Source organism: Peromyscus californicus, unplaced genomic scaffold (assembly GCF_007827085.1).
Source record: "Peromyscus californicus insignis strain IS unplaced genomic scaffold, ASM782708v3 Scaffold_1__1_contigs__length_55948999, whole genome shotgun sequence".
Classification (NCBI taxonomy): Eukaryota; Metazoa; Chordata; class Mammalia; order Rodentia; family Cricetidae; genus Peromyscus; species Peromyscus californicus.
The window spans coordinates 28,661,823-28,687,459 of NW_026294492.1; the positions used below are offsets into that span (position 1 = coordinate 28,661,823).

Genomic DNA, 25,637 nt, shown 5'->3' on the forward strand with positions numbered 1-25,637 from the left:
TTTAGTTTTTTTTAGTTTTTTGAGACAGGGTTTCTCTGTGTAGCATTGCGCCTTTCCTGGATCTCGCTCTGTAGACCAGGCTGGCCTGGAACTCACAAAGATCCGCCTGGCTCTGCCTCTCGAGTGCTGGGATTAAAGGCGTGTGCCGCCGCCACCACCACCCGGCTAAGCTTTTTTTCAAATGCTCAGATGTCAGTGCCAGTCCCAAAATAGGGTGTTTGTCTACACAAGTACCCCACCCAATGTTACCTCTGTCACCAAAGCCTGTTCCCTCCCCAACACCATGCTTGTAAAGCATGACTTAAGGAATCCTTGTTCAATCACTTGTATTTTTGTTATACCGAATTTTATTATTAGAGCACCATTCTATAATAACCCTAGCACTAAACAATATATAAAAGATTGTAAGTAATCCACGAAAGCCTGGATATTATGATTCATGAACGCTCCTGAGCTAGGTAGGCACTTGTTACTGTATTTCACAGTGTAGAAACTGAAGTTCAAAAGGTTAGGAGAATAAAGCCAGTTAAGTAGTTAATCCAGAAAACACTCCCCATATATGGCATTCTTCCATTTCTGAAACGCATCCTCTGCTGATTCAGTTTAAATCACAAATGGAAATTAAGATTTATTTCATAAATCTTCTTTAGAAAATCAGATCTCATTAAACAGACATCTCAGAAAATCCCAAAAGAAATTATTGTTGCTTGTAAAATTTGAGATTCAAATTGAAATGAGAACTTTTAATTTACTAAAATATAAAATACTGATTTAATTATAATAAATTCGATATAAAGTTTCTAGTAAATGTGTAACACTAACATAAAATCACCGTTATCAAGTGCATATACACAGAAACACAAGCGTGTAATAATCTTGGCGTGCCCAGCTTTAAAAACACGTTAATGTCTTTCAGAGTACTTATGATGTTCCAAAAGAAGCAGCTACCTTCAGTGCACTAAGGACAGCAGTGAATATGTTGAGCTGCACGGCCTGCTGGCGGACACCTTTGGCTTGCTTCACACACTCAGCAAAGTGATCCAGCATTTGTAACCTATAGTAACAGGATAAGATCACAATTTAGTGGTTTTTAATTTAATTATGGCTTATAAGAATATAAACTAATTATTTATCATTTATGCCGCCAGACTGTGTCCATTTCATTCCCATAGCTGACTGAAAACTGACTTTTACCTCCTGTATTAATATATACTCATGTAGTTAATTAAACAGAACAAGAAAGGAAACTAAATATTAATTTTCAATTAGTAAAAAAATAACAGTTCATAATTTCAGAGGCCTTAAACATTTATACCAGTGTGTCCAACAGAATTTCTGACTTATAGTACTATAGACGTATCTGATACACTTGGCACTGTGAATATCTCCCCAGAGGCAGTGACAGGCTGGTGGAAGGCCATCAGTGCACTGGGGACATGCCCTGGGGGAGCAGTGGGACCCTGGCCTCTTCCTTCTTCCTCTCACATTGCTTTCTAGACCTGAGGTGAGCAGCATGGCTCCGCAATGTACTTCCACCATAACATGCTGGCTTACACCAGAGGCACAGCCATGGGGCCTTCAGCTGTGTGTATACAGAAACCTCTTTCTATGTTAACTGTTTCCGTTACTTTAAATGGCTAATGCAGGGCCCGTGAGTTTCTTCTCTTTCAGACGAGGTGTTCCTAGCTGCTCTGGTTGTCCTTGAGCTCTTCCTCCGGCTGCTTCAGCCTCCTGAGTACCTGAGTTGTGGGTATCCCAGGCATATGTCACTTCATCTGTTATCCTCAAAGTCTCATTAATAGAAAAGAAGACCAATCGTTATCTATTGATTCTGTGGATCATTTTTAATTAGAAAGAAAGAGTGGCATAATTTTACACACTTTGTATGACGTAGTATGTGTTTACTTTGTGTGGATGTCTGTAGATGCTCATGTGCCAGGGGAGCATGTGGACGTCAGAGGCTGGTCTGTGCGAGTCTGCTCTCTCCAACTCTCTTTTCTTCTTTATTATTTTGATGTGGGGGTCTCTCTACATAACACAGACTAACCTTAACCTCTGTGTAGTATAGGTTCTGCTTTTCATTGTTATTTTATCATGAAAAACCTTACACGGGTTAGGGAGATGGCTTAGCAGTTAAGAGCACCTGTTGCTCTTGCAGAGGACTAGTCCCCTGCACCCAGAGTGGCTCACAACCGTCTAAAATGCTAGTTCCAGGGATCCAATGCCGCCTTCTGACATACTCTGGCACCAGGGACTCACATGGTACATATACAGACATGCAGGAAAAACATACATACACATAAAATAAAAGAAATAAACCTAAAAACATTTTTAAATACTCTTACATGGAAGACAATTGTACCCCATATCCTACCCTACCAGAAGCTATTGAAAGACTTCAAGAAAGGTTTAGCTTTGGCAAATTTTGTAAATGTAAAAATAAAACAAACAAACAAAAAAAAAAAACCTAACTAAAAGTGAATTTCACAACTAGCTGTGTGACTTTGGCAAAACTACAAAGTCTAGGGTTTGAATGTGCTTAGATTTAAAGCAAGGGTGTTAAGTAGATATAATTTATAAAGTTTTTTCAGCTTTAATGTCATTTAACATTTATGTGGTAATCAATTGTACTTAAAGAGATCAAGGTTAGATATGAAAAGCAAATAATTAAAAGCAATTCATCAAATAACCTACGTGTTTAAAGAGATACTCTCTTTTGGATGTAAAACAATATTTTGTAAAAGGTAAGGAATCTGAAAGGGTCTTACATTAATTCAGTTTCCCTTCTGGGAAATCACAATTCTACAAACTGCTGCTAGAGTCAGGGATGGGGGCTGTGGATGCAGAACACGCAGAACAAGGTCCTTCTGCTACAAGAAAGAACAGCTATGTTGGTTTCCTGGGTTCCAGACTTGCAGCATCTCACCGACCAGTCCAATAGAGTAGACTTCCCACAAGAAGATAGCTCTAGCTATACAGTTTAATTTAGAAACTGTCAACACACTAAGATGAAAATTCTGTTGGATAAGACATGGTCCATAAAACAGCAGGTGTGCTGGGCGGTGGTGGCGCACGCCTTTGATCTCAGCACTTGGGAGGCAGAGCCAGGCAGATCTCTGTGAGTTCGAGGCCAGCCTGGTCTACACAGCGAGATCCAGGACAGGCACCAAAACTACACAGAGAAACTCTGTCTTGAAAAACAACAACAACAAAAAAACAAAACAAAACAAAACAAAAAACCCAAAATACAACAGGGGCTAGGGGCTACACAGAGCTAAATCTTCAGTTACAAGTTACATGGAGCCGGGCGGTGGTGGTGCACGCCTTTAATCCCAGCACTCGGGAGGCAGAGCCAGGCGGATCTCTGTGAGTTCGAGGCCAGCCTGGTCTCCAAAGCGAGTTCCAGGAAAGGTGCAAAGCTACACAGAGAAACCGTCTTGAAAAACCAAAAAAAAAAAAAAAAAAAAAAAACAAGTTACATGGAATTTGCAGCCAATTTACTTTATCACGTACATACAAATTATGCCATTAAGTTCATGAGAGCACTGCTTAATTAAAACCTTTTTTACTGTGGAATTAGCTGGGATGGGAAAAATCTATTCTTAAATATAATTTATATTTGACTAAAGTTACTGGCTGACTTTATACTAACCTGTGTTTATAAGAAACATGTGGGAAAACAACACCAAAAAGAGCCACGGACGCATCAATCACTGAGACCCCAAGAGGGAGGGGACCAGGCACAGCTTCGCCAGCAGGTATCCGTAAGTAAATGGAAGAAGGGTCGTGTTCCAGGGCCCCACTTCCAGAGGCACTGTTCGGCTGGAGCTGCGGAAGAAGAACGTGAAGTTATCCACACTCTCTGTTAGGAAATTCACTCAGTGCTGGATATCAAATAAAGCAGTGCAGGAATAAAATGTGATTAGGCCTGACAGCTTTAAGCAGGTGAAAATATAGTTTTGCCATGAAGAAAAGGTCATTATGAGAATCATCTTATAGAGACATAAGAAAAGTCATGTTCATTTTAAACACTTTTTTGTTTTTGTTTTTGTTTTTGTTTTTCGAGACAGGGTTTCTCTGTGTAGCTTTGCGCCTGTCCTGGAACTCACTTGGTAGCCCAGGCTGGCCTCGAACTCAGAGATCCGCCTGGCTCCGCCTCCCGAGTGCTGGGATTAAAGGCGTGCGCCACCACCACCCGGCCATTTTAAACACTTTTATACTGCCCACCTTAATGTGTGAGCAAAACTGTCCATTATAACAAAACCCACAAAAAGGACTTAAAGAAGATTGTTTTGTTTTGTTTTATTTTTTTGTTTTGAAGATAGCTTCTCCCTATAGAACCCTGGCTGGTCTCAGACTCACTATGTAAATCAGGTTGGTCACGGACTCACAAGAGGCCTGCCTGTCTCTGCCCCTCTCTGCCTCTGGCTCTGCCTCTAGCTCTAAAGGACTGGGATTAAGGGCATTGTGCTACCATGCCTGGTTAAATTTTTTTTCATATATAAAAACAATTTATTTAATTCTAAATCTCCAAATCTATTCACTCTCATTTCTTCCTAACCTGTTACAAAACCAGCAACCAATAAGCGAGTTAAATCTGAGTTTTGTCATAGTCACAACCAACTAACTAAATACGAAGGATACTGAATGAAGACATTTTGCCAAATTCCACCACTACTGTTGACCTGTCCACCATTTATCCACCTCGACGATGCTAATAAGTGTCGAAGAGTGCGCAATGGACGTTACTGTGGCCCAGGGTGTCTTCTTTTTAAATGACAATGTGTCACAGGACCTCTGTTTCAGAGGACACTAGTAACTGCAGTTCCTGTATGCCTCACTACATACCTGGTCTTCAATGGACTTGTGATCAGTTTCCTGAAGCCAGGAACCCAGAAGCACGCTGTCATCGTAATGGCAGAGGGACCGGAGCAGCGAGGTAGTTGTGTTGGCTGAGTTGTCCGTCAGAGTGAATTCTGCTACCAGCTCTCGGAGAAGGGCATTGAACGACCCTAGGACACAGAACATCAGAGCAGATGACAATAATAACAGTCACGTCCACATCTGAGAAGTGCATTGAACGACCCTAAGACACAGGACATCAGAGCATCAGAGCAGATGACAATAATAACTGTCATGCCCACAAGGAACAGCACTGTGCTTAACAGGAATAAAGGTAGTTTCATCCCTTTGTAAATCAGCCATACTATTTTTTTTTCTTTTCTGTTCTTCTCTCTCTCATCTCTTTCTCCTTTTCTCTCTCTTCCTCCCTCTCATTCCCACAAGCCAGGGTCTCTCTACAACTGCCCAGGCAGGTCTTAACATTCTGAGCTCAAGTGACCCCACTTGAGCCACACAAGCAACTGAGACCACACTGACATGCTACATACAATTCTCATTCTAAAATTTATATTAAATAATTTAATACTGACTCCCCCCCAGCAGTTTTGAGGTGCCAAGGGCTTCACAGGTGTTATCTTTGTGTCCTCCCACTAGGCTAGATCTCCCAGCGCTTTACCTTTTATTTTAAGGACAGTGCATCACCAAATCTGGCCTTAAACTCACTCTGTGACCAAACAGGTCGTAAACTTATGACCCTTGTGTCTCAGCCTCTCAAATAGCTAAGATTACAGGCCTACACCACTAGGCCTGGTATGTACTAGTTTTAATATAGAATAAGGGTATTTTCCTTTTTATTATGATATAATGCAGTTTAAGTCCAAACTAAAACTAACATAAAAATGCAACCAGTGAACAGAGCCTTTATTTTAAACATATCATATGATATATGACACTATTTATTAATTGTCTAATACATGCAAACACTGAATAGCACCCACCAAAGTTCAAGGGCTTAGTTGTATTAGAAAGAAATTAGTGGTTTGATATTATTACTTCATATATTTCATTTCTGCTAAGTAAATTACTATTCTCCCTTCATGGATACCTAAATTATTGGCTGTGTTACAATGTATATGGAGTAATTGGAAATAATAACTTAAATATAGACTCAGAGTAAATCAGTTGGAGCTGAATCCAAACTCTGTCATTTACCAGGTAACATGCAGGCAATCAGTCTCTTGATCTATAGGTGTTTTACCTATTAAATTGGGCTAGCACCACAGCAGTATAATAAATCATAAAGAGCTTGGAAGGGGGGCCAGAATATGATTTAAAACTCAACAAATATAATGCCTCCATGTGAAGAAAAGCAAAATGGTGGTCTTCTTTTGCAAAGCAAGTTTAAGGGGGAGTCCTGCCTGGTCAGAACTCAATACTATGAAGAACCCGAGAGCCATACTGAAGAATTTTTATCAGATACTATACATTTTATTTACCTTCGTAAGTTTTTGGAGGTAATAAAGCCAAGATATCGTAAAGTCTTAACCGGACCATCGCGGCACTAGCTTTCAGATGGGCTCCGTGGGCCTTAATTACAGATGGAATGCTGCAATATGGAAAGTGAAATTGGGATCAGTTAGTTGTTAGAACAAGCATTACTTAGGAACAATTAACAAGGTCATTGAGCAATGCATTGCAACACTTCCAAAGTACACTGATAAGTTAAAGTGTTCTCAGTTTGTTTTGTGATCAACAATAATAAAACTAACAGAAACACTTCAGAACACAAAGTGTTTTAAACCACACCATTAATACTACTTTTAAATTAACTTTACAAAATAAAGGTTAGAGGCTTTCTATATGAGTTGAGAAGTACAAAAATTCGAACTATAGTTTTATTTATTAAAATATAAAATAAGGTGTCTGTGAGGATCATATTTTGAATCATTCAGCACACACATGCTGGGTGGGTGTGGTGGCCCATCTGAAATGCCAGCACTTGGGAGGCAGACACAGAGGCTGACAAGACTAACAGCATTGGCAAGTCCTGGGTTCAAGAGAGAGTCCCAGCCTCAATATATAAGGTGAAGAGTGACTGAAGAAGACATACTACATCAACCTCTGGCTTCCACACATATGTACATGTGAACATGCATACATATGTGCACACACCACAAACACATGCAGTTAACTTTGTCCAAACTGTTTACTTACTGTGACATCATGGTCATGGCACATTCGATAGGAGTCATTAATTTCCTAATTGCATCCTCAGTTAAGAGCTCAGGACAATGTGCAACAAAGCTCCTCATGGCTAGAGAAAAAAATTTTTAAGATTTAGAGAAATCTTCGTGAGACCAAACAAACTTAAGCATTATAGAGTGGTAAAGACATCTACAGTTCTCTAGCTGGGCAGTGGTGGCACATGCCTGTAATCCCACCACTCGGGAGGCAGAGGCAGGCGGATCTCTCTGAGTTTGAAACCAGCCTGGACTAGGAAGCCAAAGCTACACAGAGAAACCCTGTCTCGAAAAACAAAAACAAAACGAAACAAAAGACATCTACAGTTCTCAACTATAAATACAAGGCTGAGAAGCCAGGAACAACTACAGTGGAAAATCACCAGAAAGAGAATGGAGACTCGAAGCGGAGGGAGGAAGCTACGTTAGGGAGATGCTGAGCAGGACTTCGGAGGACTACTAGAAAGCAGGTTTAAGGCTGGACAAGAGTAAACAGACGGTCCAGGGAGAAAGAATTTCTTTCCTTGTCCTTTAGCAAACCGCCATGACCACACATGCCTCAGATGTGCGGAAGCACACTGGCACCCCACCGGCCCTGACCCTGAAGTGTCTCTCTCCAACTGTGGGGAAGGAAGCCTTTTCTATGCTGGGAGAAACCAGAGCTTCCAGAAGAGAGACCCTGAAATCCTAGTTTCCAAACGAAATCCACTTGAGCTTTTCGTGGAACTTGCTGACTCCCAGATGAAACCAGTGTATCCACCTTTGTGGAAATGCTGGTGTTTGAACAAATAGTAACATCAGCACAGAAAATGAAGCCCAAAGAAGGGTTTTTCCCAACGCAAGGAAAGGTTAGCTCCACCCAGTAGATGAGCTTCTGTTTCTCGGTGGGGTGTTTGATGTGGTGGTTCAACTCTCTTTTGATGGGTGTGATTGCACCCACTGGGAATACAGGAGCAAGGGTCCCACCTCCTGACTTGACACTGTAACTACACTCCCGGGTCTTGGCTTCATGTTTCCTACATAACAGCAATAGTTTAGCTACGGTTGTGATGATAGCTTGCTATTAGGAGCCAACTGGAGTTATTTATAAAATGTATGTAATCGAAGAGCCCACATATTGAACAACAGATATAAAAATAAAAATTTAAATAGTGATTTTTCCATCACTTACAAATATTTTAGTGACAAAAATATCATTAGATAGTAATATAAAAATATTCTGAAAGTGCGATGTTTTCAGTTCTTACCACATAAAGCTCCAGCACGACCTTCCAGAGTTACCTGCCAGGTAAAAGAATCTCCTCGGGCCTTCTCAGCCTCCAGTTCCTTTAAGGAACGTGGGAACACGTTTCGCCACAATAGCAACATCTTGGGTAGATGGTAACGAACAACAGACGGTCCTAAGCGAGAAAATGAAGAACACAATATGCAACTATAACACATACAAAAACCAAAGTCAAAGAAAGTGAACTCCACTGGACATGATGATGCAGGCTTGCAATCCTGAGACATAGAATGTGGAGTTGGAGGATCCAGAGACAGGGCAAGCTAAGGCTAGCCAGGGCTACCATGAGCTCCTGTCTCAAAAAATTGAAAACACCAAGACAAAACAAACAAACCAACATAACAACAAGAGCAGAAGAGGAAGAGAGGTCTACTAAGCTTTCCCAACATCTCCTTCATGTCACTCTACTTTTTATGTTTAAAATTATCTCTACTTTCAGAATGTTTTCATCCAGCGGGTAAAATAAGTAAGTACAAAGACACAATAAAAGTTACTTTGAAAGTGTTGGTATTTTTAGTGTCCATGTGCACAGGATGCTATTAAAATTTTCCTTGAATACATTCAGAATAGTATGCTCCATATTACCCATAATAATATTGGGTGAGAAATTTTCCATAAACACATGTGACTATGAACACATATACCTACTATCACACATACAAGTACATGCTCCTTCATGGGAAGTGTGAGGTTAGCTACATGGAGAAACATGACATTTACATTCCTAAGAAATTCATTTAAAAGTACCAATAACTTACTTAACATAAACTTCTGGAAAAGAGTTACCACTTTATTTTCTTTAGAAAACAGGTCGACATAAGGCATTGGGGACAGACTTTAAAACAGTGAGCAGGCCGGGCGGTGGTGGCGCACGCCTTTAATCCCAGCACTCGGGAGGCAGAGCCAGGCGGATCTCTGTGAGTTCGAGGCCAGCCTGGTCTACAGAGCGAGATCCAGGAAAGGCGCAAAGCTACACAGAGAAACCCTGTCTTGAAAAACCAAAAAAAAAAAACAAAAAAAAAAAAAAACAGTGAGCAACTTCTCAGTACACACACACACGCGCGCGCACGCACACACACAGTGGGAGCAGGTGAACTAAGAAGCGGCTCTAGCCATCACTGTAACATCTACTTCTGTCCTATGCACAAGGCTAAACCTTGTACCTAAGATTTAGCACAGCACTCAGGAAAGCGGCAGCACCACCAGGACCACATTAGCAGGACTTCGTCACTATCAAAACCACGACTCCGCTCGGGCAGTCCAATTTCCTCCCCACAGTCTCGCTCCTTCGATAACTCTAAGCTCATTAAATAGACGATGACTCCTCTTTTGGGAAAGGTGAAACTTGAGAAAAGTGTGAACTAAAGAAGGAATTACTAAAAAGAGATATTTACTCCCAAATAACAGATAACACACTTTTATTATTTTTAATCTCATTCAAAGACTAGAATGTGGAGTTAAATACTTTTAAATTAAATCTGCTTTAGGACTACTGACAGCTACAGAGTTAGCCAAAATGCTTATACCTAAAGTCATGAGTGCTCCAAGCAGAAGCCAGCCAGCTTGGGTGCGCTGTAGAGACAGCCTGCTGTTCTGGGCAGCAGTCCGTAACAGGTCTTCAGCAATACTGACTACCATCTGCAAGAGAAGGTGATGGATGAGCATCAGCAAACAGCTCGTATATGTTACTGAAAATGGCTGTCCCTTCCTGCTCCTGCTAGCATATTTCCAAAGCTACTCTGTTCCGGCACTGGTGGCCCCAGTGGACCCAAAGTGTGCTGGGCAGAGCAATCTCTGGAGCCACGCTGCCCAGTTCCACCCTAACCCCACCGCAGACTTATACAGTATAGAAACAAATACATGGTTTTAAAAAATAAAGTCTTTAAAGAGACAGTAAAATTAATATAAAAAATAAGCCACGTAGAGATGACTATTACACAGAGAGTCTGGATTGTGTTGTCTTTGGGATTCTTAACTACAGAGAGATGTTTGATTGTAAAGGAAGCTGAGTTAAACCAGTACGTATATTTTAAAGATACTTTGACTTCAAAATTTGGATGTAAGGATATGTTGCTTTGGAAAAGAGTCTCTTTTGTTTCCACAGAAAGCAAGAGGCTATGGATTTGTTCCAGAGTAAGATACATCAGGTTTGACCAGCCAAGACCCCCTGAAAGGTCTCCGATGACACCATGGCCCAGATGATCCAACATCCAGAACCGTTTCAAGACAACTGGCTCAGGTGATACAGCCTCACGGACTACTCCATGATCCTAAAATTTTCTTTGTTTCCCCAGAAGATACAGCGCCCCCCTCCAGCAGGAAGTAGTAAGAGAAGCTACGCCCAAATTCCCAAATATACCAAGCTGACTTTGGAGATGTGTAAAGGTTAAAACCTTCCTTTTTAAGAAAAGAAAACGGGAAGTGCTGTGGGATGGTCTGTATGTCAAATGTGTTGCTGATTGGTCAATGAATAAATCACTGATTGGCAGTGGCCAGGCAGGAAGTATAGGCGGGACTAACAGAGAGGAGACTAGAGAGAACAGGAAGCTGGAAAAGGGAGACACTGCCAGCCGCCATCAGGATAAGGAAGATGTAAAGTACCGGTAAGCCACAAGCCACGTGGCAAGGTATAGATTAATAGAAATGGATTAATTTAAGCTGTAAGAACAGTTAGCAAGAAGCCTGCCACGGCCATACAGTTTGAAACCAATATAAGTCTCTGTGTTTATTTGATCGGGTTTAAGCAGCTTGGGACTGGCGGGGTGTCAGAGATTTGTCCTGACTGTGGGCCAGGCAGGAAAACTCTAGCAACACAGACTGACTTTCCAACATGGGCAACTTACCATCTTTGCCTCAGTTCCCACCTTGATAAAACAGGAGTGCCAACCTCACTTTTGCCAGGATTAATGTGTTAATACAGGATTAAAACTGGTGCTAGCCTGGGTAACCACTTAATAAATTCCATTATTTATTGGTACTACTATCCTATATTCAAGAACTTGTTGAACTGCTGTGATGCCCCCTTTAAGCTAATCTTTTAAAGATTTATTTATTTATTATGTATACAGAAGAGGGCACCAGAGCTCATTACAGATGGTTGTGAGCCACCACGTGGTTGCTGGGCATTGAACTCAGGACCTCTGGAAGAGCAGTCGGTGCTCTCAACCTCTGAGCCATCTCTCCAGCCCTAAGCTTATCTTATAGAGTGCAGAGACTAGATAGCAAAGATTCAGGGAGACTGACGGAGAACGTAGCCTATGATTAAATGATAAAATAGTATTGAGTGCTGATGGTCAACAAAGGGAAAGCTAACATAAGCCAGGTGGTTTGGGTGAGAATTCGGAAAGGAAGTTGACCCTGGTCCTGTAAACATACAGGCTGAGGTTTAATAGAATGAACACAAAATGTTATTGTGAGAAAGGCCTGAAAGCCGAAATGATGTGAGAAGCATCAGGAGGGTTCATCTGAGCAGAATAGATGGAGTTAGTTCAGAATGAAGAGGCAGACCACCGATTATGAGCTCCAATTTTCTGTCAAGCAGACACTAGACTGTATTTCATTCTGAGTAGCCCCTTAGGACCACCAAACAGATGTGCAATGGATGAGGAGCATGGGAGACAGGACAGTCCAAGGGAGAAAAACCATGAGAAACAATCAAATTGCAAAGTTGACCAAGTCTCGATCCTCGAGCAGCAGCTGGACAGCAGTCTACTGTGCCAGAGGAAAGGGGAGCTTCAGAATGAGGCCTGTACCTGCCCAAGAAGCTGCAAGCATTATCTACACACACTTAAGAGAATAGGACAGTATTATACACTATGACATGTATATAATACCAAGTATGATAGTAGTATATACTATGTGTGTGTATGTATGTATGTATGTATATATATATATATATATATATATATATATATATATTAGTATACTACATAGAATATATACTACGGAGTATGTACTATGATAGTATATACTGTGTGTGTATATATATATTATGCATGATAGTAGTATATTCTATGGATATCTATATAGTAGTATAAAATATAGACTACAGAGAATGTACTACGAAAGTAGTATACACTATGTGTATATATATATATATATAGTATGTATGAGAGTATATGCTATATATATAGTAGTATACTACAGAGAATATATACTACAGAGTATATACTATGATAGCAATATACACTAGAAAGAAAAGGAGGGGGAATGGTAATAGCTTCTTAAAAACAATTTAATTTCTAATTATTGTCAAATACTAAATATGGCAATAGAATATTCCCTGCCACTTTTAGACACAGCAACATAATTTTTTTTAAACTGAAAAAACATCAGGCACAGTGGCACCTAACTATAGTCAAGAAGCAGACAGAAGAATTGCTTGAACACTGGAGCTCAAGCAACACACACACATATACTCTCTCTCTCTCTCTCTCTCTCTCTCTCTCTCTCTCTCTCCCCCCCTCCCTCTCTTCCTCCCTCCCTCTCTTAAAAAAACAGAAATAAAGGTTCTGAGTTTTAAATGATCATTACATAGTTATTTTTCTAAAATTTCTAAAAGAAATTATACCATGATACTACACACAGATAAAACCGATTATTCCTAGGAGTTTCAGTTAGGGCTGCTAACTACGGTCTACGTTTCCAGTCGTCATCAGATTGCCTGGCTCAGCACTAAAGACAGCAGAGTTCCCACAGGAACCGAAGCCCACCTGCCAGCCTGCAGACTTCGGTCATACCTTTCCTTTGGCATGAGGAATGCCCAAAGGACACTGATGCACGCCACCCAACAAAGCGGCCATTGCAAAACTGTATCCACTGACAGCTTCCGGTGAAGTCTTGAGGTTGTTGAGCCGTTCTGCACACCTATCTAGAAACGGTGTCACCTGAAAGGGCAATGCCACAGCCACACAACGCAGACACCATGCGGCGGCAAGCCGGGCAGCCATGCTTGGGTGAAGGAGCACGGAAGTCACAATCTCCAAAAGTCCTAGAAAAAAAAATCTCAAAACGTTACTCCTTCCTGAAGAAAAACGATTTCAGTATAATATAATAATTAAAATATATCAATCCCTGTAATTTCACAGTTTCCCAGCTTTTCCAAAAAGCACACATGTGGTTCATAAATAGTAGAGTGCTTTAAAGGAACATATTGTGCAAAGAATATAATTACATCTAGTGAAATATAAAAGCTGATGCTGGGAATGGTAGCTTCTGCCTGTAATCTCAGCACTTGGGAAGCAGAGGCAGGCAGATCTTTGAGTTTGAGGACATCCTGTTTTACATAGTGAATTCTATGCCAGTTAGAGCTACATAGATAATCCTTCAAAAAGTAAATAAAGCTGCTATAAAATTATATGAAAATCTTCAGCAAATTTTGGTCAATTAGAAACATTTCTCACAGCTGATTCTCTTGAAACTTTTAATATTTAACTCAATATTCATATCACTGTGAAAATTAATTTAAAAAAACGAAATGATCTGCTAGTCACGATAATAAGCAACTACAAGTTAAATACCGATCACAACTATATTTGGAAAACATTCCAGCAAGACCTGGATGTCGCACCTATGGAAGCTTCCTGAATAAGAGGAGAGGCGGTGGCATTCAGGCTCTGCACCAGGCTTCCGAGCTCCTGGAGGGCACAGACCATGACGTGCTGGCTTGCTGCAATGTCTGCGGCTCCAGATTTGTTCTCACTACTTGTATCATTCACTACAGCTTCTGAAAACACAAAATCGGGTATTGATGTGGGTGAAATAAGTTGTGATTGTTTTATATTCTTTTTCATACCATTTGATTCCTACATGTTAAAAACTATGCAGTTATTGCTTAGTGGTAAACTCATGTAACTAAGTATTGATTGAGTTGGCATTAAACTTTTTAGGGGCAGGGACATGTGTGAGTCACAGCTCACATGTGGAAGTCACAGAACAACCTGCTGGAATTAGTTCTCTCCTGCCATATTGTTCTAGGGACTGAACTCAGGTCATCAAGTTTAGTGGTAAGCACCTTTATTTAACTGCTGAGCTATCTTGCCAGTCCTGGACTGACATTAAAACACTGTTGAATAGAGTCACAACAATGCTAAAATACATACTGTATATATTTGATGCTTCTAAGACTACAACTTAGGAGGTGCAGGAATCCACAATGTTTTACAAAAGCAGACTCAGATACAAGGATGTACCTCAGTAATAAAGCACTTGCCTTGCATGCTTGAGGTACTGGGTTCAATCCCTAACACCACAGAAAACAAACACAAACAAACAAACCACTAACAAAAGCAGATTTGGGGGTAAAAGACTTGGGTTCTAATAGCAACCTCATGTAAGCTCTATGACGGGGCGTGCTACTCGACTCTGCTGCATCGGGTTCCTCATCTGTTATAGGACTTCTTGCTGTCTCAAAGGTGTTTGTGTTGACGACAATGCATATATGGAAGCTAACCCATCCTCTTCAGAACACATTCAATGAGCATAAGTAGCTGCTATTGTTAATCGTTAGTAGTACTGCCGCTTCAAGTGCTCCGATATACTGAGGCATCACTGTCAGATTACTGACAAGCAGATTCACAGGGGAAGTGAGCTTAGAATTTACTGGAAGGCTCTTCCCTGTTGCCGCTTGCTTTCATGTCTCTCCCCCGAACCTTTTAACAGCTGCTGACATTAAAATGTATTTCATGTGAGACAACTAAACATGCCTTGACAGACTACTAATTGAGAATACATTCTGGCTTGTAAATCCCTGATAGAATCATGTTACTTACTTCAGTAATTAGGGTTTTTAAGGTCAAATAGCTAATCTACAGCCATAAAATTAATAATTTCTCAATGACAGTAAAATGTTCCCATTTTTTCATTCACTATGAACTGATAATAAAGATGTAAATACATAATGACAGACTATAACTAATCCCTCTTTCTTTGTGGGCATCTCTGGACGGGAAGGTACAGAAGTCCATCTTCAGGTACTGCAGCTGGCTCTCCAGTTCATGCCAACCACTTAACACAGGCTGCTGGCACCGAAACACTTGGAGCAACATGTGAATCTTTGCCCAGTTGTGAATACAGGACAGATCACGACTTAGGGATATCTAAGAACGATACCTCATTAACTCACAAACCCTTTCATTAATAATTTTCGGTTATCCCTATGCATTTAAAAAGTTGTTACACTATTAAAATGACAAAAACAACAACTGAACTGTGCACTTACTTTGTTAATATTATGAGACAATTAAATGATTATATATACTGATTATATTTAGTTGTATCCTTATTTTTTTCTTTTTTTTTTGTATCCTTATTTTTAAAGACTTCCTGGGGTCTTTAATACAATTTGCCTCATTAAAAATTAGTATCTCTTTCCAAAGGTGATGAAACTAAATTGTCTTATACAATTTATATTTTCCTTACTCTGGTCTACTAAGTGCATGATACACTCCACAGAAGCAGGCACTTTGTGTCACTCATTGAAATCTTGGCACTGCTCTTCAGCTCGGGTATTTAACACTGTTTAGCAAGGACCCCTTCTGGAAGGGGCTTCTTTTCGGGGCTGCAGCTGAGCAGAAGGAGTAAGTTTGAAAGTCCTGCAGCACAGGAACGTGACTACGTAGAGACAGTCGTGTACTGCAGAACAGCTGGACAGAGGATGCCGAGTGCTGCCAGCAGAGACGGTTCACGTGTGGTGTGGGGACCAAGCCAAGTGCCCTGATCTGAGCATGACGAATTAAATAATAAGCACTAGAGGGTCACATTGAATCCCAAAATAAATACAGTTTTACGGGCCAAATAAAATTATATCTGAAAGATGATTCCTTAAAATGATGGATTATTGAACTTTCACAACATGTCCTGCATGGGGCTAATAGTTATCTGTAACTGTTACTTTCTAAGTCTTCAGATTAAGCCTAGTAGAGAAGTGAAAGAAAAATAGAAAAATATATATATTTATATAGCAAGAGGCTTCAAGCAGAAAAATGACAACATATAATCTCACAAAGATAAAAACAATACACCAGTGTATTCTGGGAAACTTAAAAGTAACACAGGCACTAGTGATAAAACCAAAACCCAAACCTTACCCATATGCCACTCATTTTTAAAATGTGGTTCCAATACAGTTATATGCTGCTTTAATATTTTTAAAGTACTCGATAAACATGACTATGAGGTGCTGGCACCATGCCTCAGAGGCTAAGAGCACTGGCTGCTCCTGTTTTGGGTTTGTCCCAGCACTCACAGGGCGGTTCACGACCGTCTGTAACTCGAGTTCCAGGGGAGCTCAGGCTCCCTTCTGACCTCCACAGGCACCAAGCATGCACATGATGCACATACGTGTTTTCAGGCAAAACGTTCACTCCTAAAATGGAATGAGTTACTCTAATTTAAAATTTATTTTAAAATTACTATGAAAAAACAGTCCCAAAAGAGACAAAGCAATCAGAGCTGTTAGTATTTATTAAGAATAAAAATCCTAGCACTTACAAGACTGAGGGAGGAAAACTGCAAGTTTGAAGCCAGCGTGTGTCACATAGTAAGACCCTATCCAAAAGCAGAAAGGCAGGGAGGGAGGGAGGAAGGGAGGAGGGAAAGGGGAGAGGGGACTAGATTAAATGGCCGGGGTCATGAGCAGCGCACCCCAGGATGACATCAGTTCTCACTTACCCACAGCTTTCATCTGTTTCCCGATAGCCTGGCAGATTTCCTTGGCAGCTGCAATCTGGGCTTTCTCCCCCAGCAAACTGCCCACAGTGGCTCTCAGGATGAAGGAGACGCATCGCCTTGAATACACAGCGTCCACATGTGTTTGTGTCGCTCGAGGGTGGGAAACCAGATCGAGCACATGTGACAAAAACGTGGCAAAGCTCCGCTCCAGCCACTGGCCCCCCAGTGTCGTCACGAAAACCACGTAGGCCTGTAAACACACCAAGACACAGCCTCAGACAGCTCTGGGTGAACAAATGGAGGCACCGGAAGTGACTGCAGAAACAAGGATGGCAGCACACACAGATGTTATACCTGAGATTAAAACACGGCAAAGTTAAATTTCACATCCTTTTAAGACTTCTGCCACAGGAATTACTAGGAGGATCTTTGAATGAAACAATTCCTTTTGTTTTTGTTTTTCTGGTTGTTTGTGAGGCAGGGTCTCATTGTGGCGCCCTAGCTGGCTTGGAACTCACTCTGTGGACCAGGCTTGCACTCACAAAGACCCATCTGCTTCTACTGGGATTAAAGGTATGTGCCACCATTCCTGCATTGAATAAAACAATTATTGGAAAGGGCCAGGCATAGTATTGCATGCCTGAAATGTCAGCATTCAAGGGGACCACCTCAAATTCAAGGGCAGCCTGGGCCACAGAGTGAGACCTGTGTCTAAAAATCCAAGCCAAAAACAACAGCAAAGAGAATCAAGATGAAGCCATCCATAAAGGGAATGTGCTGAGGGCAGAAAGGAAAGCTCAATATATTCAGGATCAGCAAGGCAACAACACTCTGGAATAGAAATTAACATTCCCAGCAAGCACCAAGAGCTGCAGTACAGCTGCTGTGAGGTCCCCAAGATAAACCGTGGCTCCCATTGTCCATTTGTTTCAGGGACAAGGCACCGCTGTGGGGACTTTCACTAGGAACGTGAACCATGCTATCTATCAGATGTTATTAGATCTGCAACCATCAGTTATCATTTGGAAATTATAATTCCAAGTCACATCTCATCTTATATCCATTGGAGACTAGTCACTGGCAAATTCAGTCCAAGCATAAATCAGTTATTTTTAGTCACAAGGTATAGGGAGAACATTACAATCTAAATGTCTAAGTTAATAATGTCTAAATATGGTTCTAAATAAAATCGACTTACTTCATTATTTTTAAGGACTTTATTGCTTCTGGTTCCACTTTTATTTTATTTCATGTATTTACTTTTTGAGATAAAGTGTCCACCATAGAGCCCAGGCTGGCCTTGAATTAAGGTTACTCCTGTCTCAGCTTCTGGTGTACACTATCATCTTAGACAAAACTTACTTTATAACTTGTGTGTTGTGAAATAAAATTTGAGATTTTTTTTAGATATTTATATACACATAGTAGAAATGGACTTATTTATACATCAAGAATTTACCTTTTAGGCTGGGGGCTGGGAGTGTAGGTCAGTTACTTGCCTAGCATGCATAATGCCAGGGTCCAAAACCCAGGGCTTCCCACATCAAAAGAAACAGAAAAGAAAAAAAGAGAATCTACCTTTTCTTATAAGTATGTGACGAAATTTGGAATCTGAATTAATCCATTCATTCGTTATTTTTGTTTAAAGAAGCCAGACAATATTAAAATTGTCTTGTATGCTGTTACAACAGTCTTCCGTGAAATGATCTGGACAGAATTCGTTCACACACATGCATCACAAACCTGGGTCACCCCGACTCTCACTTCACGGTTAACAGACCCTCCGACTTTCAACATCTCTCCACCACTCTTGAGGAAGCCGGACCCTCCACGCAGAAATCCTGTGGCCATGAGTTCTAAGACCTCATCAAACGTTGCTCGCTTCACATTCTGACGCATAACTTTAAGGAAGAAAAGTAAGTTCAAGAGCAAATGAGCTTCCAAAGCAGAATTACTAATATTTCCAATATTCTAGCTTAAATTTTCAAGTTATGATCTTTAAGAGTATTATAATATAGAAAAGTCACAATATCTTATAAACAGAAACTTAAATTCATTTTTGAAGCAAAAAAAAATGCTAAGTGGAAGGAGCGAGGAAATAGGCAGCTCAGTAAGTCTATGGCAATAGTGTAATAATGGTGACTGAGTGTGTGCAGCCCAGTAAGAACACCAGGCACCCGTTTCAGCCACTACTGAGAGTTCTTCTTCCCAAATGAGGACACGGAGAACTTTTTTCTTTTTTTTCCCCTAAAGATTTAATTTAAATTTTTATTTATGTGTAAAGGCATGTTTCTTCCTATGTACAGGCCTTGTGTGCCAGCACCTACAGAGGACAGAAGAGGGCATCAGAGCCCCGGAACTGGAGATACAGGTGGTTGTGAGCTGCCCAATATGGGTGTTGGGGAAGAAATTGGATCCTTGGAAAGAGTAGCAAGTACTTCTAACCACTGAGATCTCTCTCCAGCCCCCAAAAGAAGATACATAGCAGTTGCCAATGTACTAAACTCCAGGTATCAAATTGCATGTGACAATATCCTTTCATATACAGTAGCTAACACGATCCTTATGAGAATTCTGTGGAGATGCAAAGCTCATGTTTACATATATAGGGTTCAGAACTGAGTACATGGGTTTTAGTTTCATGCCTAACACAACAGAACACCTTTTTAGAACACAAGTTACACAATCTCTATAAGCCTCGAGTTCCTCATTTATAAAATGACAATGATACTTGAAATTCATAGGGCTTTTGTGAGAGTTAAACAAACCCCACAGTATAGGTTTTATATAGCATTTAAACATGTTACCGCACTAGTGTCATATAAGGAAACAATTATCACTAAAAGTGAACAAATCAATCTCAAACAGCCAATAACTGTAAGACCTGGGGCATAACCTATCACATCGGATTATCTTTCTACCATATGGAGGTGGGTAGGTTGGAGACAACAGTAGATCTGGAATGACTCAGCACGTGCTACATTATGTTTGTTCCATTGGTCACAACCCTTCCTGAGACATCTGTGGAACAGTCAAGCAACAAAAGAGTAACAAAGCAATCAGTGCTGTCCCCCACACTGTTTAGTGACAGTCAAGAAAAACTGAAGATTAGCACTGTGGCACAAATGGAGTGCTACATATCAGAGCTGAAAGCACATAAGACACCAGACTCCTATACGCTAAACATCATTCAAACCATTTCATAAATCCTACTTGCAGTATGCCAAAAATCTGCTCAGTGTTAACGTGTACACCATTATCACGAGACATGTACCAGAGAAGTGGCATTTGGGTTCTTTCATTTGATGAAAAGATACCTGACAATTTAAATCTCTTTAAAGTGGCCTCCATGAGTGGTAACTTAGAGCATTTTCTAACCCTTCAAGTACCTGCAATGGGGGAATGCAGGGCAAGCCAACAACAATACCTGTTGCCTGTTTCGGCATCAGCGCCGTGGCCATGACTGTGCCTAGAAGTTTAGACACTGCGACCCGGACCCCATAATTTGAGTTTTCCAGAGCCTTAAAGCAGAGGGTAGCTATGTTTTCTAGTTCAGCGGTCCACATGAACACGGCCTCATTCTGTAGTTCCAGAAGACACTGGAATTAAAAACAAGGCCAAAGGTAAATTATATTTTAGAACATGGGATGTTCACAGAGGAAGTAACAACAATCAAACTTATGCTTATTCCTAGAAATACACAAAGAACTGGACAAAACATATGAACAGTTTTCAAAACTAGATATCAGGCAATAAAAGGAAGTCCCTTTAAGGAAAAAAAATAAAACATCTAATACCTTAAAGTAAGCAAAAATGGAAATAAAAATGGAAAGGAAATCAGTGATCTAGAAAATAGAAATACAGTCAGTCTCTGGTGACTGGATTTTTGTTTTTTGGCGGTTTTCTCCTATGCAGTATTGGGAATTGAAACCAAGCCATGGCCTCATACACATAAAGCAAGCATTCTACCACTAAGCTACAGGTCCAGAAAACCCAAAAAATAATAATAATGAAACCAAAGCCACCAATTAATCTGATAACTATCTATCCAATTGATCAAATAAAAAAGACATAAATTACCAAAATTAGGAAGGAGAGAAATCAAATCACTCCAGATTTACAACTCACTCAACAAGAAAGAGATAACCTGAGTAGTATATATCCCAAAATTGACTTTGTAGTTTAAAATCTTCTGCACTGATTAATTAAACCACATGCTAATACAAAAATAATGCTAATTCTATATAAATGCTTCCAGAAAACTGAAGAGAACTTTCTCAATCATTCCATAAAGTCAGTATCTGATAGGTCCTAAAACCTCATAAAGACATTCTGTGAAGAAAACTGTGGGGCCAGGCGGTGGTGGTGCACGCCTTTAATCCCAGCACTCGGGAGGCAGAAGCAGGCGGATCTCTGTGAGTTCAAGGCCAGCCTGTACTACAGAGTGAGTTCCAGGACAGGCTCCAAAGCTACACAGAGAAACCCTGTCTCGGAAAAAAAAAAAAAAGAAAAAAGAAAAAGAAAACTGTGGGGCTGAAGAGATGCGGCCGTGGCAAAGAGCATGTAATGTTCTTACAGAGGACCCAGGTTCAGTTACCAGCACCCACTTGGCAGGTGACAACCACCTATAACTGTTGTTCCTCCACAGGTACCAGGCATGCATGTAGTGCACGTACATATACACAGGCAAAACCCATACATATAAAATTAAAATAACTATTCTTAAAAGGAGAAAGAAAACTGCACACTAACATCCCCCAGGGACAAAGATACAAAAATACCATGCAAACATTTTGCCACTCTAATACAACAATATCCAAAAAACGACAACACTCCTAGTACTAGGGAGGCTTAGGAATGAAGATTTCAAGTTCAAGGCCAGGCTGGAACTACACAGTGAGACACTGTCTCAAATCAAAACGAAACAAATGAAAACAAAATCAGTGCAGAAGATTTTAAACTACAAAGTCAATTTTGGAATATATATTACTTGGGTTATCTAGTTCGTGTTCAGTGAGTTGTAAATCTGGAGTGATTTGATTTCTCTCCTTCCTAATTTTGGTAATTTATGTCTTTATTTGGTAACATAGCATAACCAAGTAAAGTTTATCCTAGAAGTACAATTGGTGAAAATTCTAAAACTAATCATCGTAACCTACATTAGCAAACTAAAAAAAAAAAAAAAACCAAAAAACTTTTGATCATTTCCATAGATGTTAAAAAAGTAAATACAACTAAAACTGGAGAAATCTGAAGACCAGAGGATTATGTCACTATCAACGTCCAAAGTGCCACTGTCCTATATTTTGCAAGGTATTGCTACCAAGGGACTCGAGCAAAGGTTATAAAGATGGTTCCTCATTTCTTTTTTTTTTTTTTTTTGTTTTTTTGAGACAGGGTTTCTCTGTGTAGCTTTGCGCCTTTTCCTGGATCTCGCTCTGTAGACCAGGCTGGCCTCGAACTCACAGAGATCCGCCTGCCTCTGCCTCCCGAGTGCTGGGATTAAAGGCGTGCGCCACCACCGCCCGGCGGTTCCTCATTTCTTATAGTCACATATGGGCCCACAGTTTCGGAAGACTGCGGAACCTTCAGGTGAGGCTTAGCTCAGGGAAGTGGGTCACTGTGGGGGATGGGGTGCTTAAGTACAGCCTAACACTGTTTTCTCTCCTCTCACTCTTCCCTGGACTACCAAGATGTGAACAGCAGCCTCACACTAGTCTCACCGCCACATCTTCCCCCGTGATAGACTGTATTCTAAAACCACAAGGCAAAACCAAACCAAAACTAAACAAAAACCCTCCCTTGCGTCAGCTCACAGATTTCAAGAAGATATTTGTAAATTATGTCTTAGGTAAAGAATATATAAACAGTCTATAAAGCACTCTCAGGTCTCAGAAGTAAGAGAAATTTCAAGCAATGGGCACTGTTTAAATACATCTTTCTTAATAGAAAATATGGATGATAAACACCTGAAAACATGTTGAACACTAGTCCTTAGAGAAATGCAGGTTAAAACCCTGAGACACTCAATCACATCTATTAGAACGACTAAAACAAAACCCGTAATTAGCAAATAATGATGAGGATGTGGAGGAATAGGAATCTCTTATATTAACAAAAGCAAAAAGCCAGAAATTTAAACCTAGACAAATACTTGAGCAGTTTCTTAAAAAGTTAAACATAAATCTTAGCCATTCCAAATAAAATGACTCAAATAAAAACACAGGTCCACAAAAAAAAAATCTGCACACAGATGTTCACAAAAGCTTTTTTGGTAAAAGCCAAAGTTATGAAAAGGAACAAGAAAGGTGGGGCACCCATGCAATGAAACAGTACTAAATAATAGAAAGGTATGAACTACCGGAACATGGACATGCATAAATCTCAAAATAACTGTGCTTTCATGAAAGAAGCCACACAGGCACACAAAAGAACATACCACATGATCCCCTTTATAGATAATTCTAGAAAATATAACTAGCCTATGAAAACAACCCCCCAAATGCTCATAATTTAAGAACTTTAAGAGAAAAAAATGACCTGCTTAAGAGCAAGCACCGTAAGGGACAACACCATAGGCTGGCTGGGCACTAACCTTGGCCACTGCACATCGGACAGCCATCGACCTGTCGGTGAGGAGGGATCGAGCATTCTTGTAAATGTCACGGTGAGAAGACGCTGCTGCACCACCCAATCCAGTCAGCACTTTCTGCAGACTCATTAAGATCTCACTTCGCCCTTGAGACTACACATGAACATAAAGCAAACTTTAAAACCACATTGTCCAATCAATTCCGTAGTTAATAAGAACACACTAGAATACACCAATTCTCAGGGCCTAATTATCTCATCTCCAATCATGACAGTAAGGAAAAGCAGTGGATTAAGAATTCTACAAAGAGCCGGGGGTGGGTGTGGGGGGTACGGGGGTGGCGCACACCTTTAATCCGAGCACTCGGGATGCAGAGCCAGGCAGATCTCTGTGAGTTCAAGGCCAGCCTGGTCTATACAGCAAGATCCAGGACAGGCACCAAAACTACACAGAGAAACACTGTCTCGAAAAACCAAAAACCAAAAAAAAAAAAAAAGAACTCTACAAAGTATCTGAAACGTAAGAATGAGTGTTAATATCATCTGAGAAGTTAGCTCTCCTGGACAGAAAGATGAGTTTGCAAGCTGTGGACAGAGTGCTTGCCCAATGTGTGCTAGGCTCTGCATTTAGTCCCAAGTACACACATAGGAAAATGATAGCCATGTCTTGAGCTTACTCTGCATTCCACTCACGCGAAGTTGACAAGGCTCTATAGCCAAACTGACATGACAAAACCGAACAATTTCACGTGACACCATGTCAGTGTGGAACTCTGTGCCCTGCAGAGGTCAATGTGAGTCTGGAACCCTGTTACTTGTGACTATGACTGCAAACAAGGTCATTGCAGATGAAAACAAAGAGCAGGTCGTACTGGAGTAGGTGGTCCACAGCTGGGAAAGGCCAGAGTTTCTGGCCACCATTAAATCTAGGAAAGAAGGCACAGTCGCCCCCTCCCCCAGAGCCTGTGGAGGAAGTATGACCCTGTGACCCTTGACCTCTAGGTGCCATAACTTTGAGCTAAAGGCATCTGTTGTTCCATGATGCTGCACAGGTTATAGCAATGTATTACAGCAGACATGTGAAGCTGATACATTAGCGGTGACACAAAAAATGTCAATTGAAAAACAGAACTCAGTAAAAAAAAAATTAGGTAAACTCATTCGCTAAAAATCAATGGCATCCCCCCTCCAAAATTTAAGAAAACAGACATTTTAAAAAGGAGACATGATAATCTGAAATCACTTTCTGGCTAAGCACCATGAGTGTCATAGTAACAGAAGAAAACATCTTTAACACGCGTGCCCCAAGCAAGGCATTAAATACTTGCTGTAGGACTTACCTCTGCGCTCTTCAGAGATTTCAACAGATTGTTCACTGTTTCTGGAAACGCACTGCCCAACATCCTTCCCATCTTCTCATAAAATGCTCCAACACAAGCCACCGCTGCCCTGTAAAGATGGTCTCACTGGTTAGTAACACAGCACACACACAAATGTACAAAAGTTTTAAGTACAGTTCATTATGCTTTTCTGATTTTCAAAAATTAATTTGCATTTATCTGTAACATTTTAGTATCAGTTTAATCTAGTCATCAGTAAACTATAAGCAAAATGGTCTCTACCTCGGCCACTCAACTTTGCCCCTCTTGTGTGAAAGCAGATCAATGAGGAGGCAGGTCGGGATTCCAAATCATTTCTTTAACTGCCTGGACTTGGCCAGCAGACTAGTCTTCCCATTCCTGCCTCATTTTCCTCACTAACTCTTTTCTTTCCCATCTCAGACACGAATATGATTTCCATCAGAATTGATCAAAAGACTCCTGACACCACACCGATTCTCCAAGCTGTGTCCACAGTAAGTGATGGACAGTGAGGTGGCCCGCCCCTTCCTCAGATTTAGTTAGAACTTCCTGTCCGTACCACGCCTCAGATTCCACCCAGCTGGGGTCTTTATGCCATCGAGTCCCTAAATCACTTTGAAAAAGGAAAAGGGAAGGCAAGGCTTCCTG

The 25,637-nt window shown here is 40.7% G+C and overlaps 1 protein-coding gene across 2 annotated transcripts in view; it reads right to left on the reverse strand.

Moving 5' to 3' along the window:
* Heatr5b (HEAT repeat containing 5B) overlaps nucleotides 1–25,637 on the reverse strand; it is an 89,556-nt gene that overhangs the window by 59,217 nt on the left and 4,702 nt on the right. For both annotated transcript variants that reach the window (XM_052746309.1, XM_052746308.1), the window contains exons 4-17: nucleotides 24,969–25,077; nucleotides 23,633–23,782; nucleotides 20,465–20,636; nucleotides 18,781–18,938; nucleotides 17,038–17,287; nucleotides 13,937–14,092; nucleotides 13,107–13,357; nucleotides 9,894–10,005; nucleotides 8,330–8,482; nucleotides 7,057–7,156; nucleotides 6,339–6,448; nucleotides 4,849–5,012; nucleotides 3,653–3,828; nucleotides 949–1,054 (exon numbers count right to left, since the gene is read on the reverse strand). In XM_052746309.1, coding sequence (XP_052602269.1) covers nucleotides 949–1,054; nucleotides 3,653–3,828; nucleotides 4,849–5,012; nucleotides 6,339–6,448; nucleotides 7,057–7,156; nucleotides 8,330–8,482; nucleotides 9,894–10,005; nucleotides 13,107–13,357; nucleotides 13,937–14,092; nucleotides 17,038–17,287; nucleotides 18,781–18,938; nucleotides 20,465–20,636; nucleotides 23,633–23,782; nucleotides 24,969–25,077 — 2,167 coding nt within the window. The remainder of the gene's footprint in view (nucleotides 1–948; nucleotides 1,055–3,652; nucleotides 3,829–4,848; nucleotides 5,013–6,338; nucleotides 6,449–7,056; nucleotides 7,157–8,329; nucleotides 8,483–9,893; nucleotides 10,006–13,106; nucleotides 13,358–13,936; nucleotides 14,093–17,037; nucleotides 17,288–18,780; nucleotides 18,939–20,464; nucleotides 20,637–23,632; nucleotides 23,783–24,968; nucleotides 25,078–25,637) is intronic.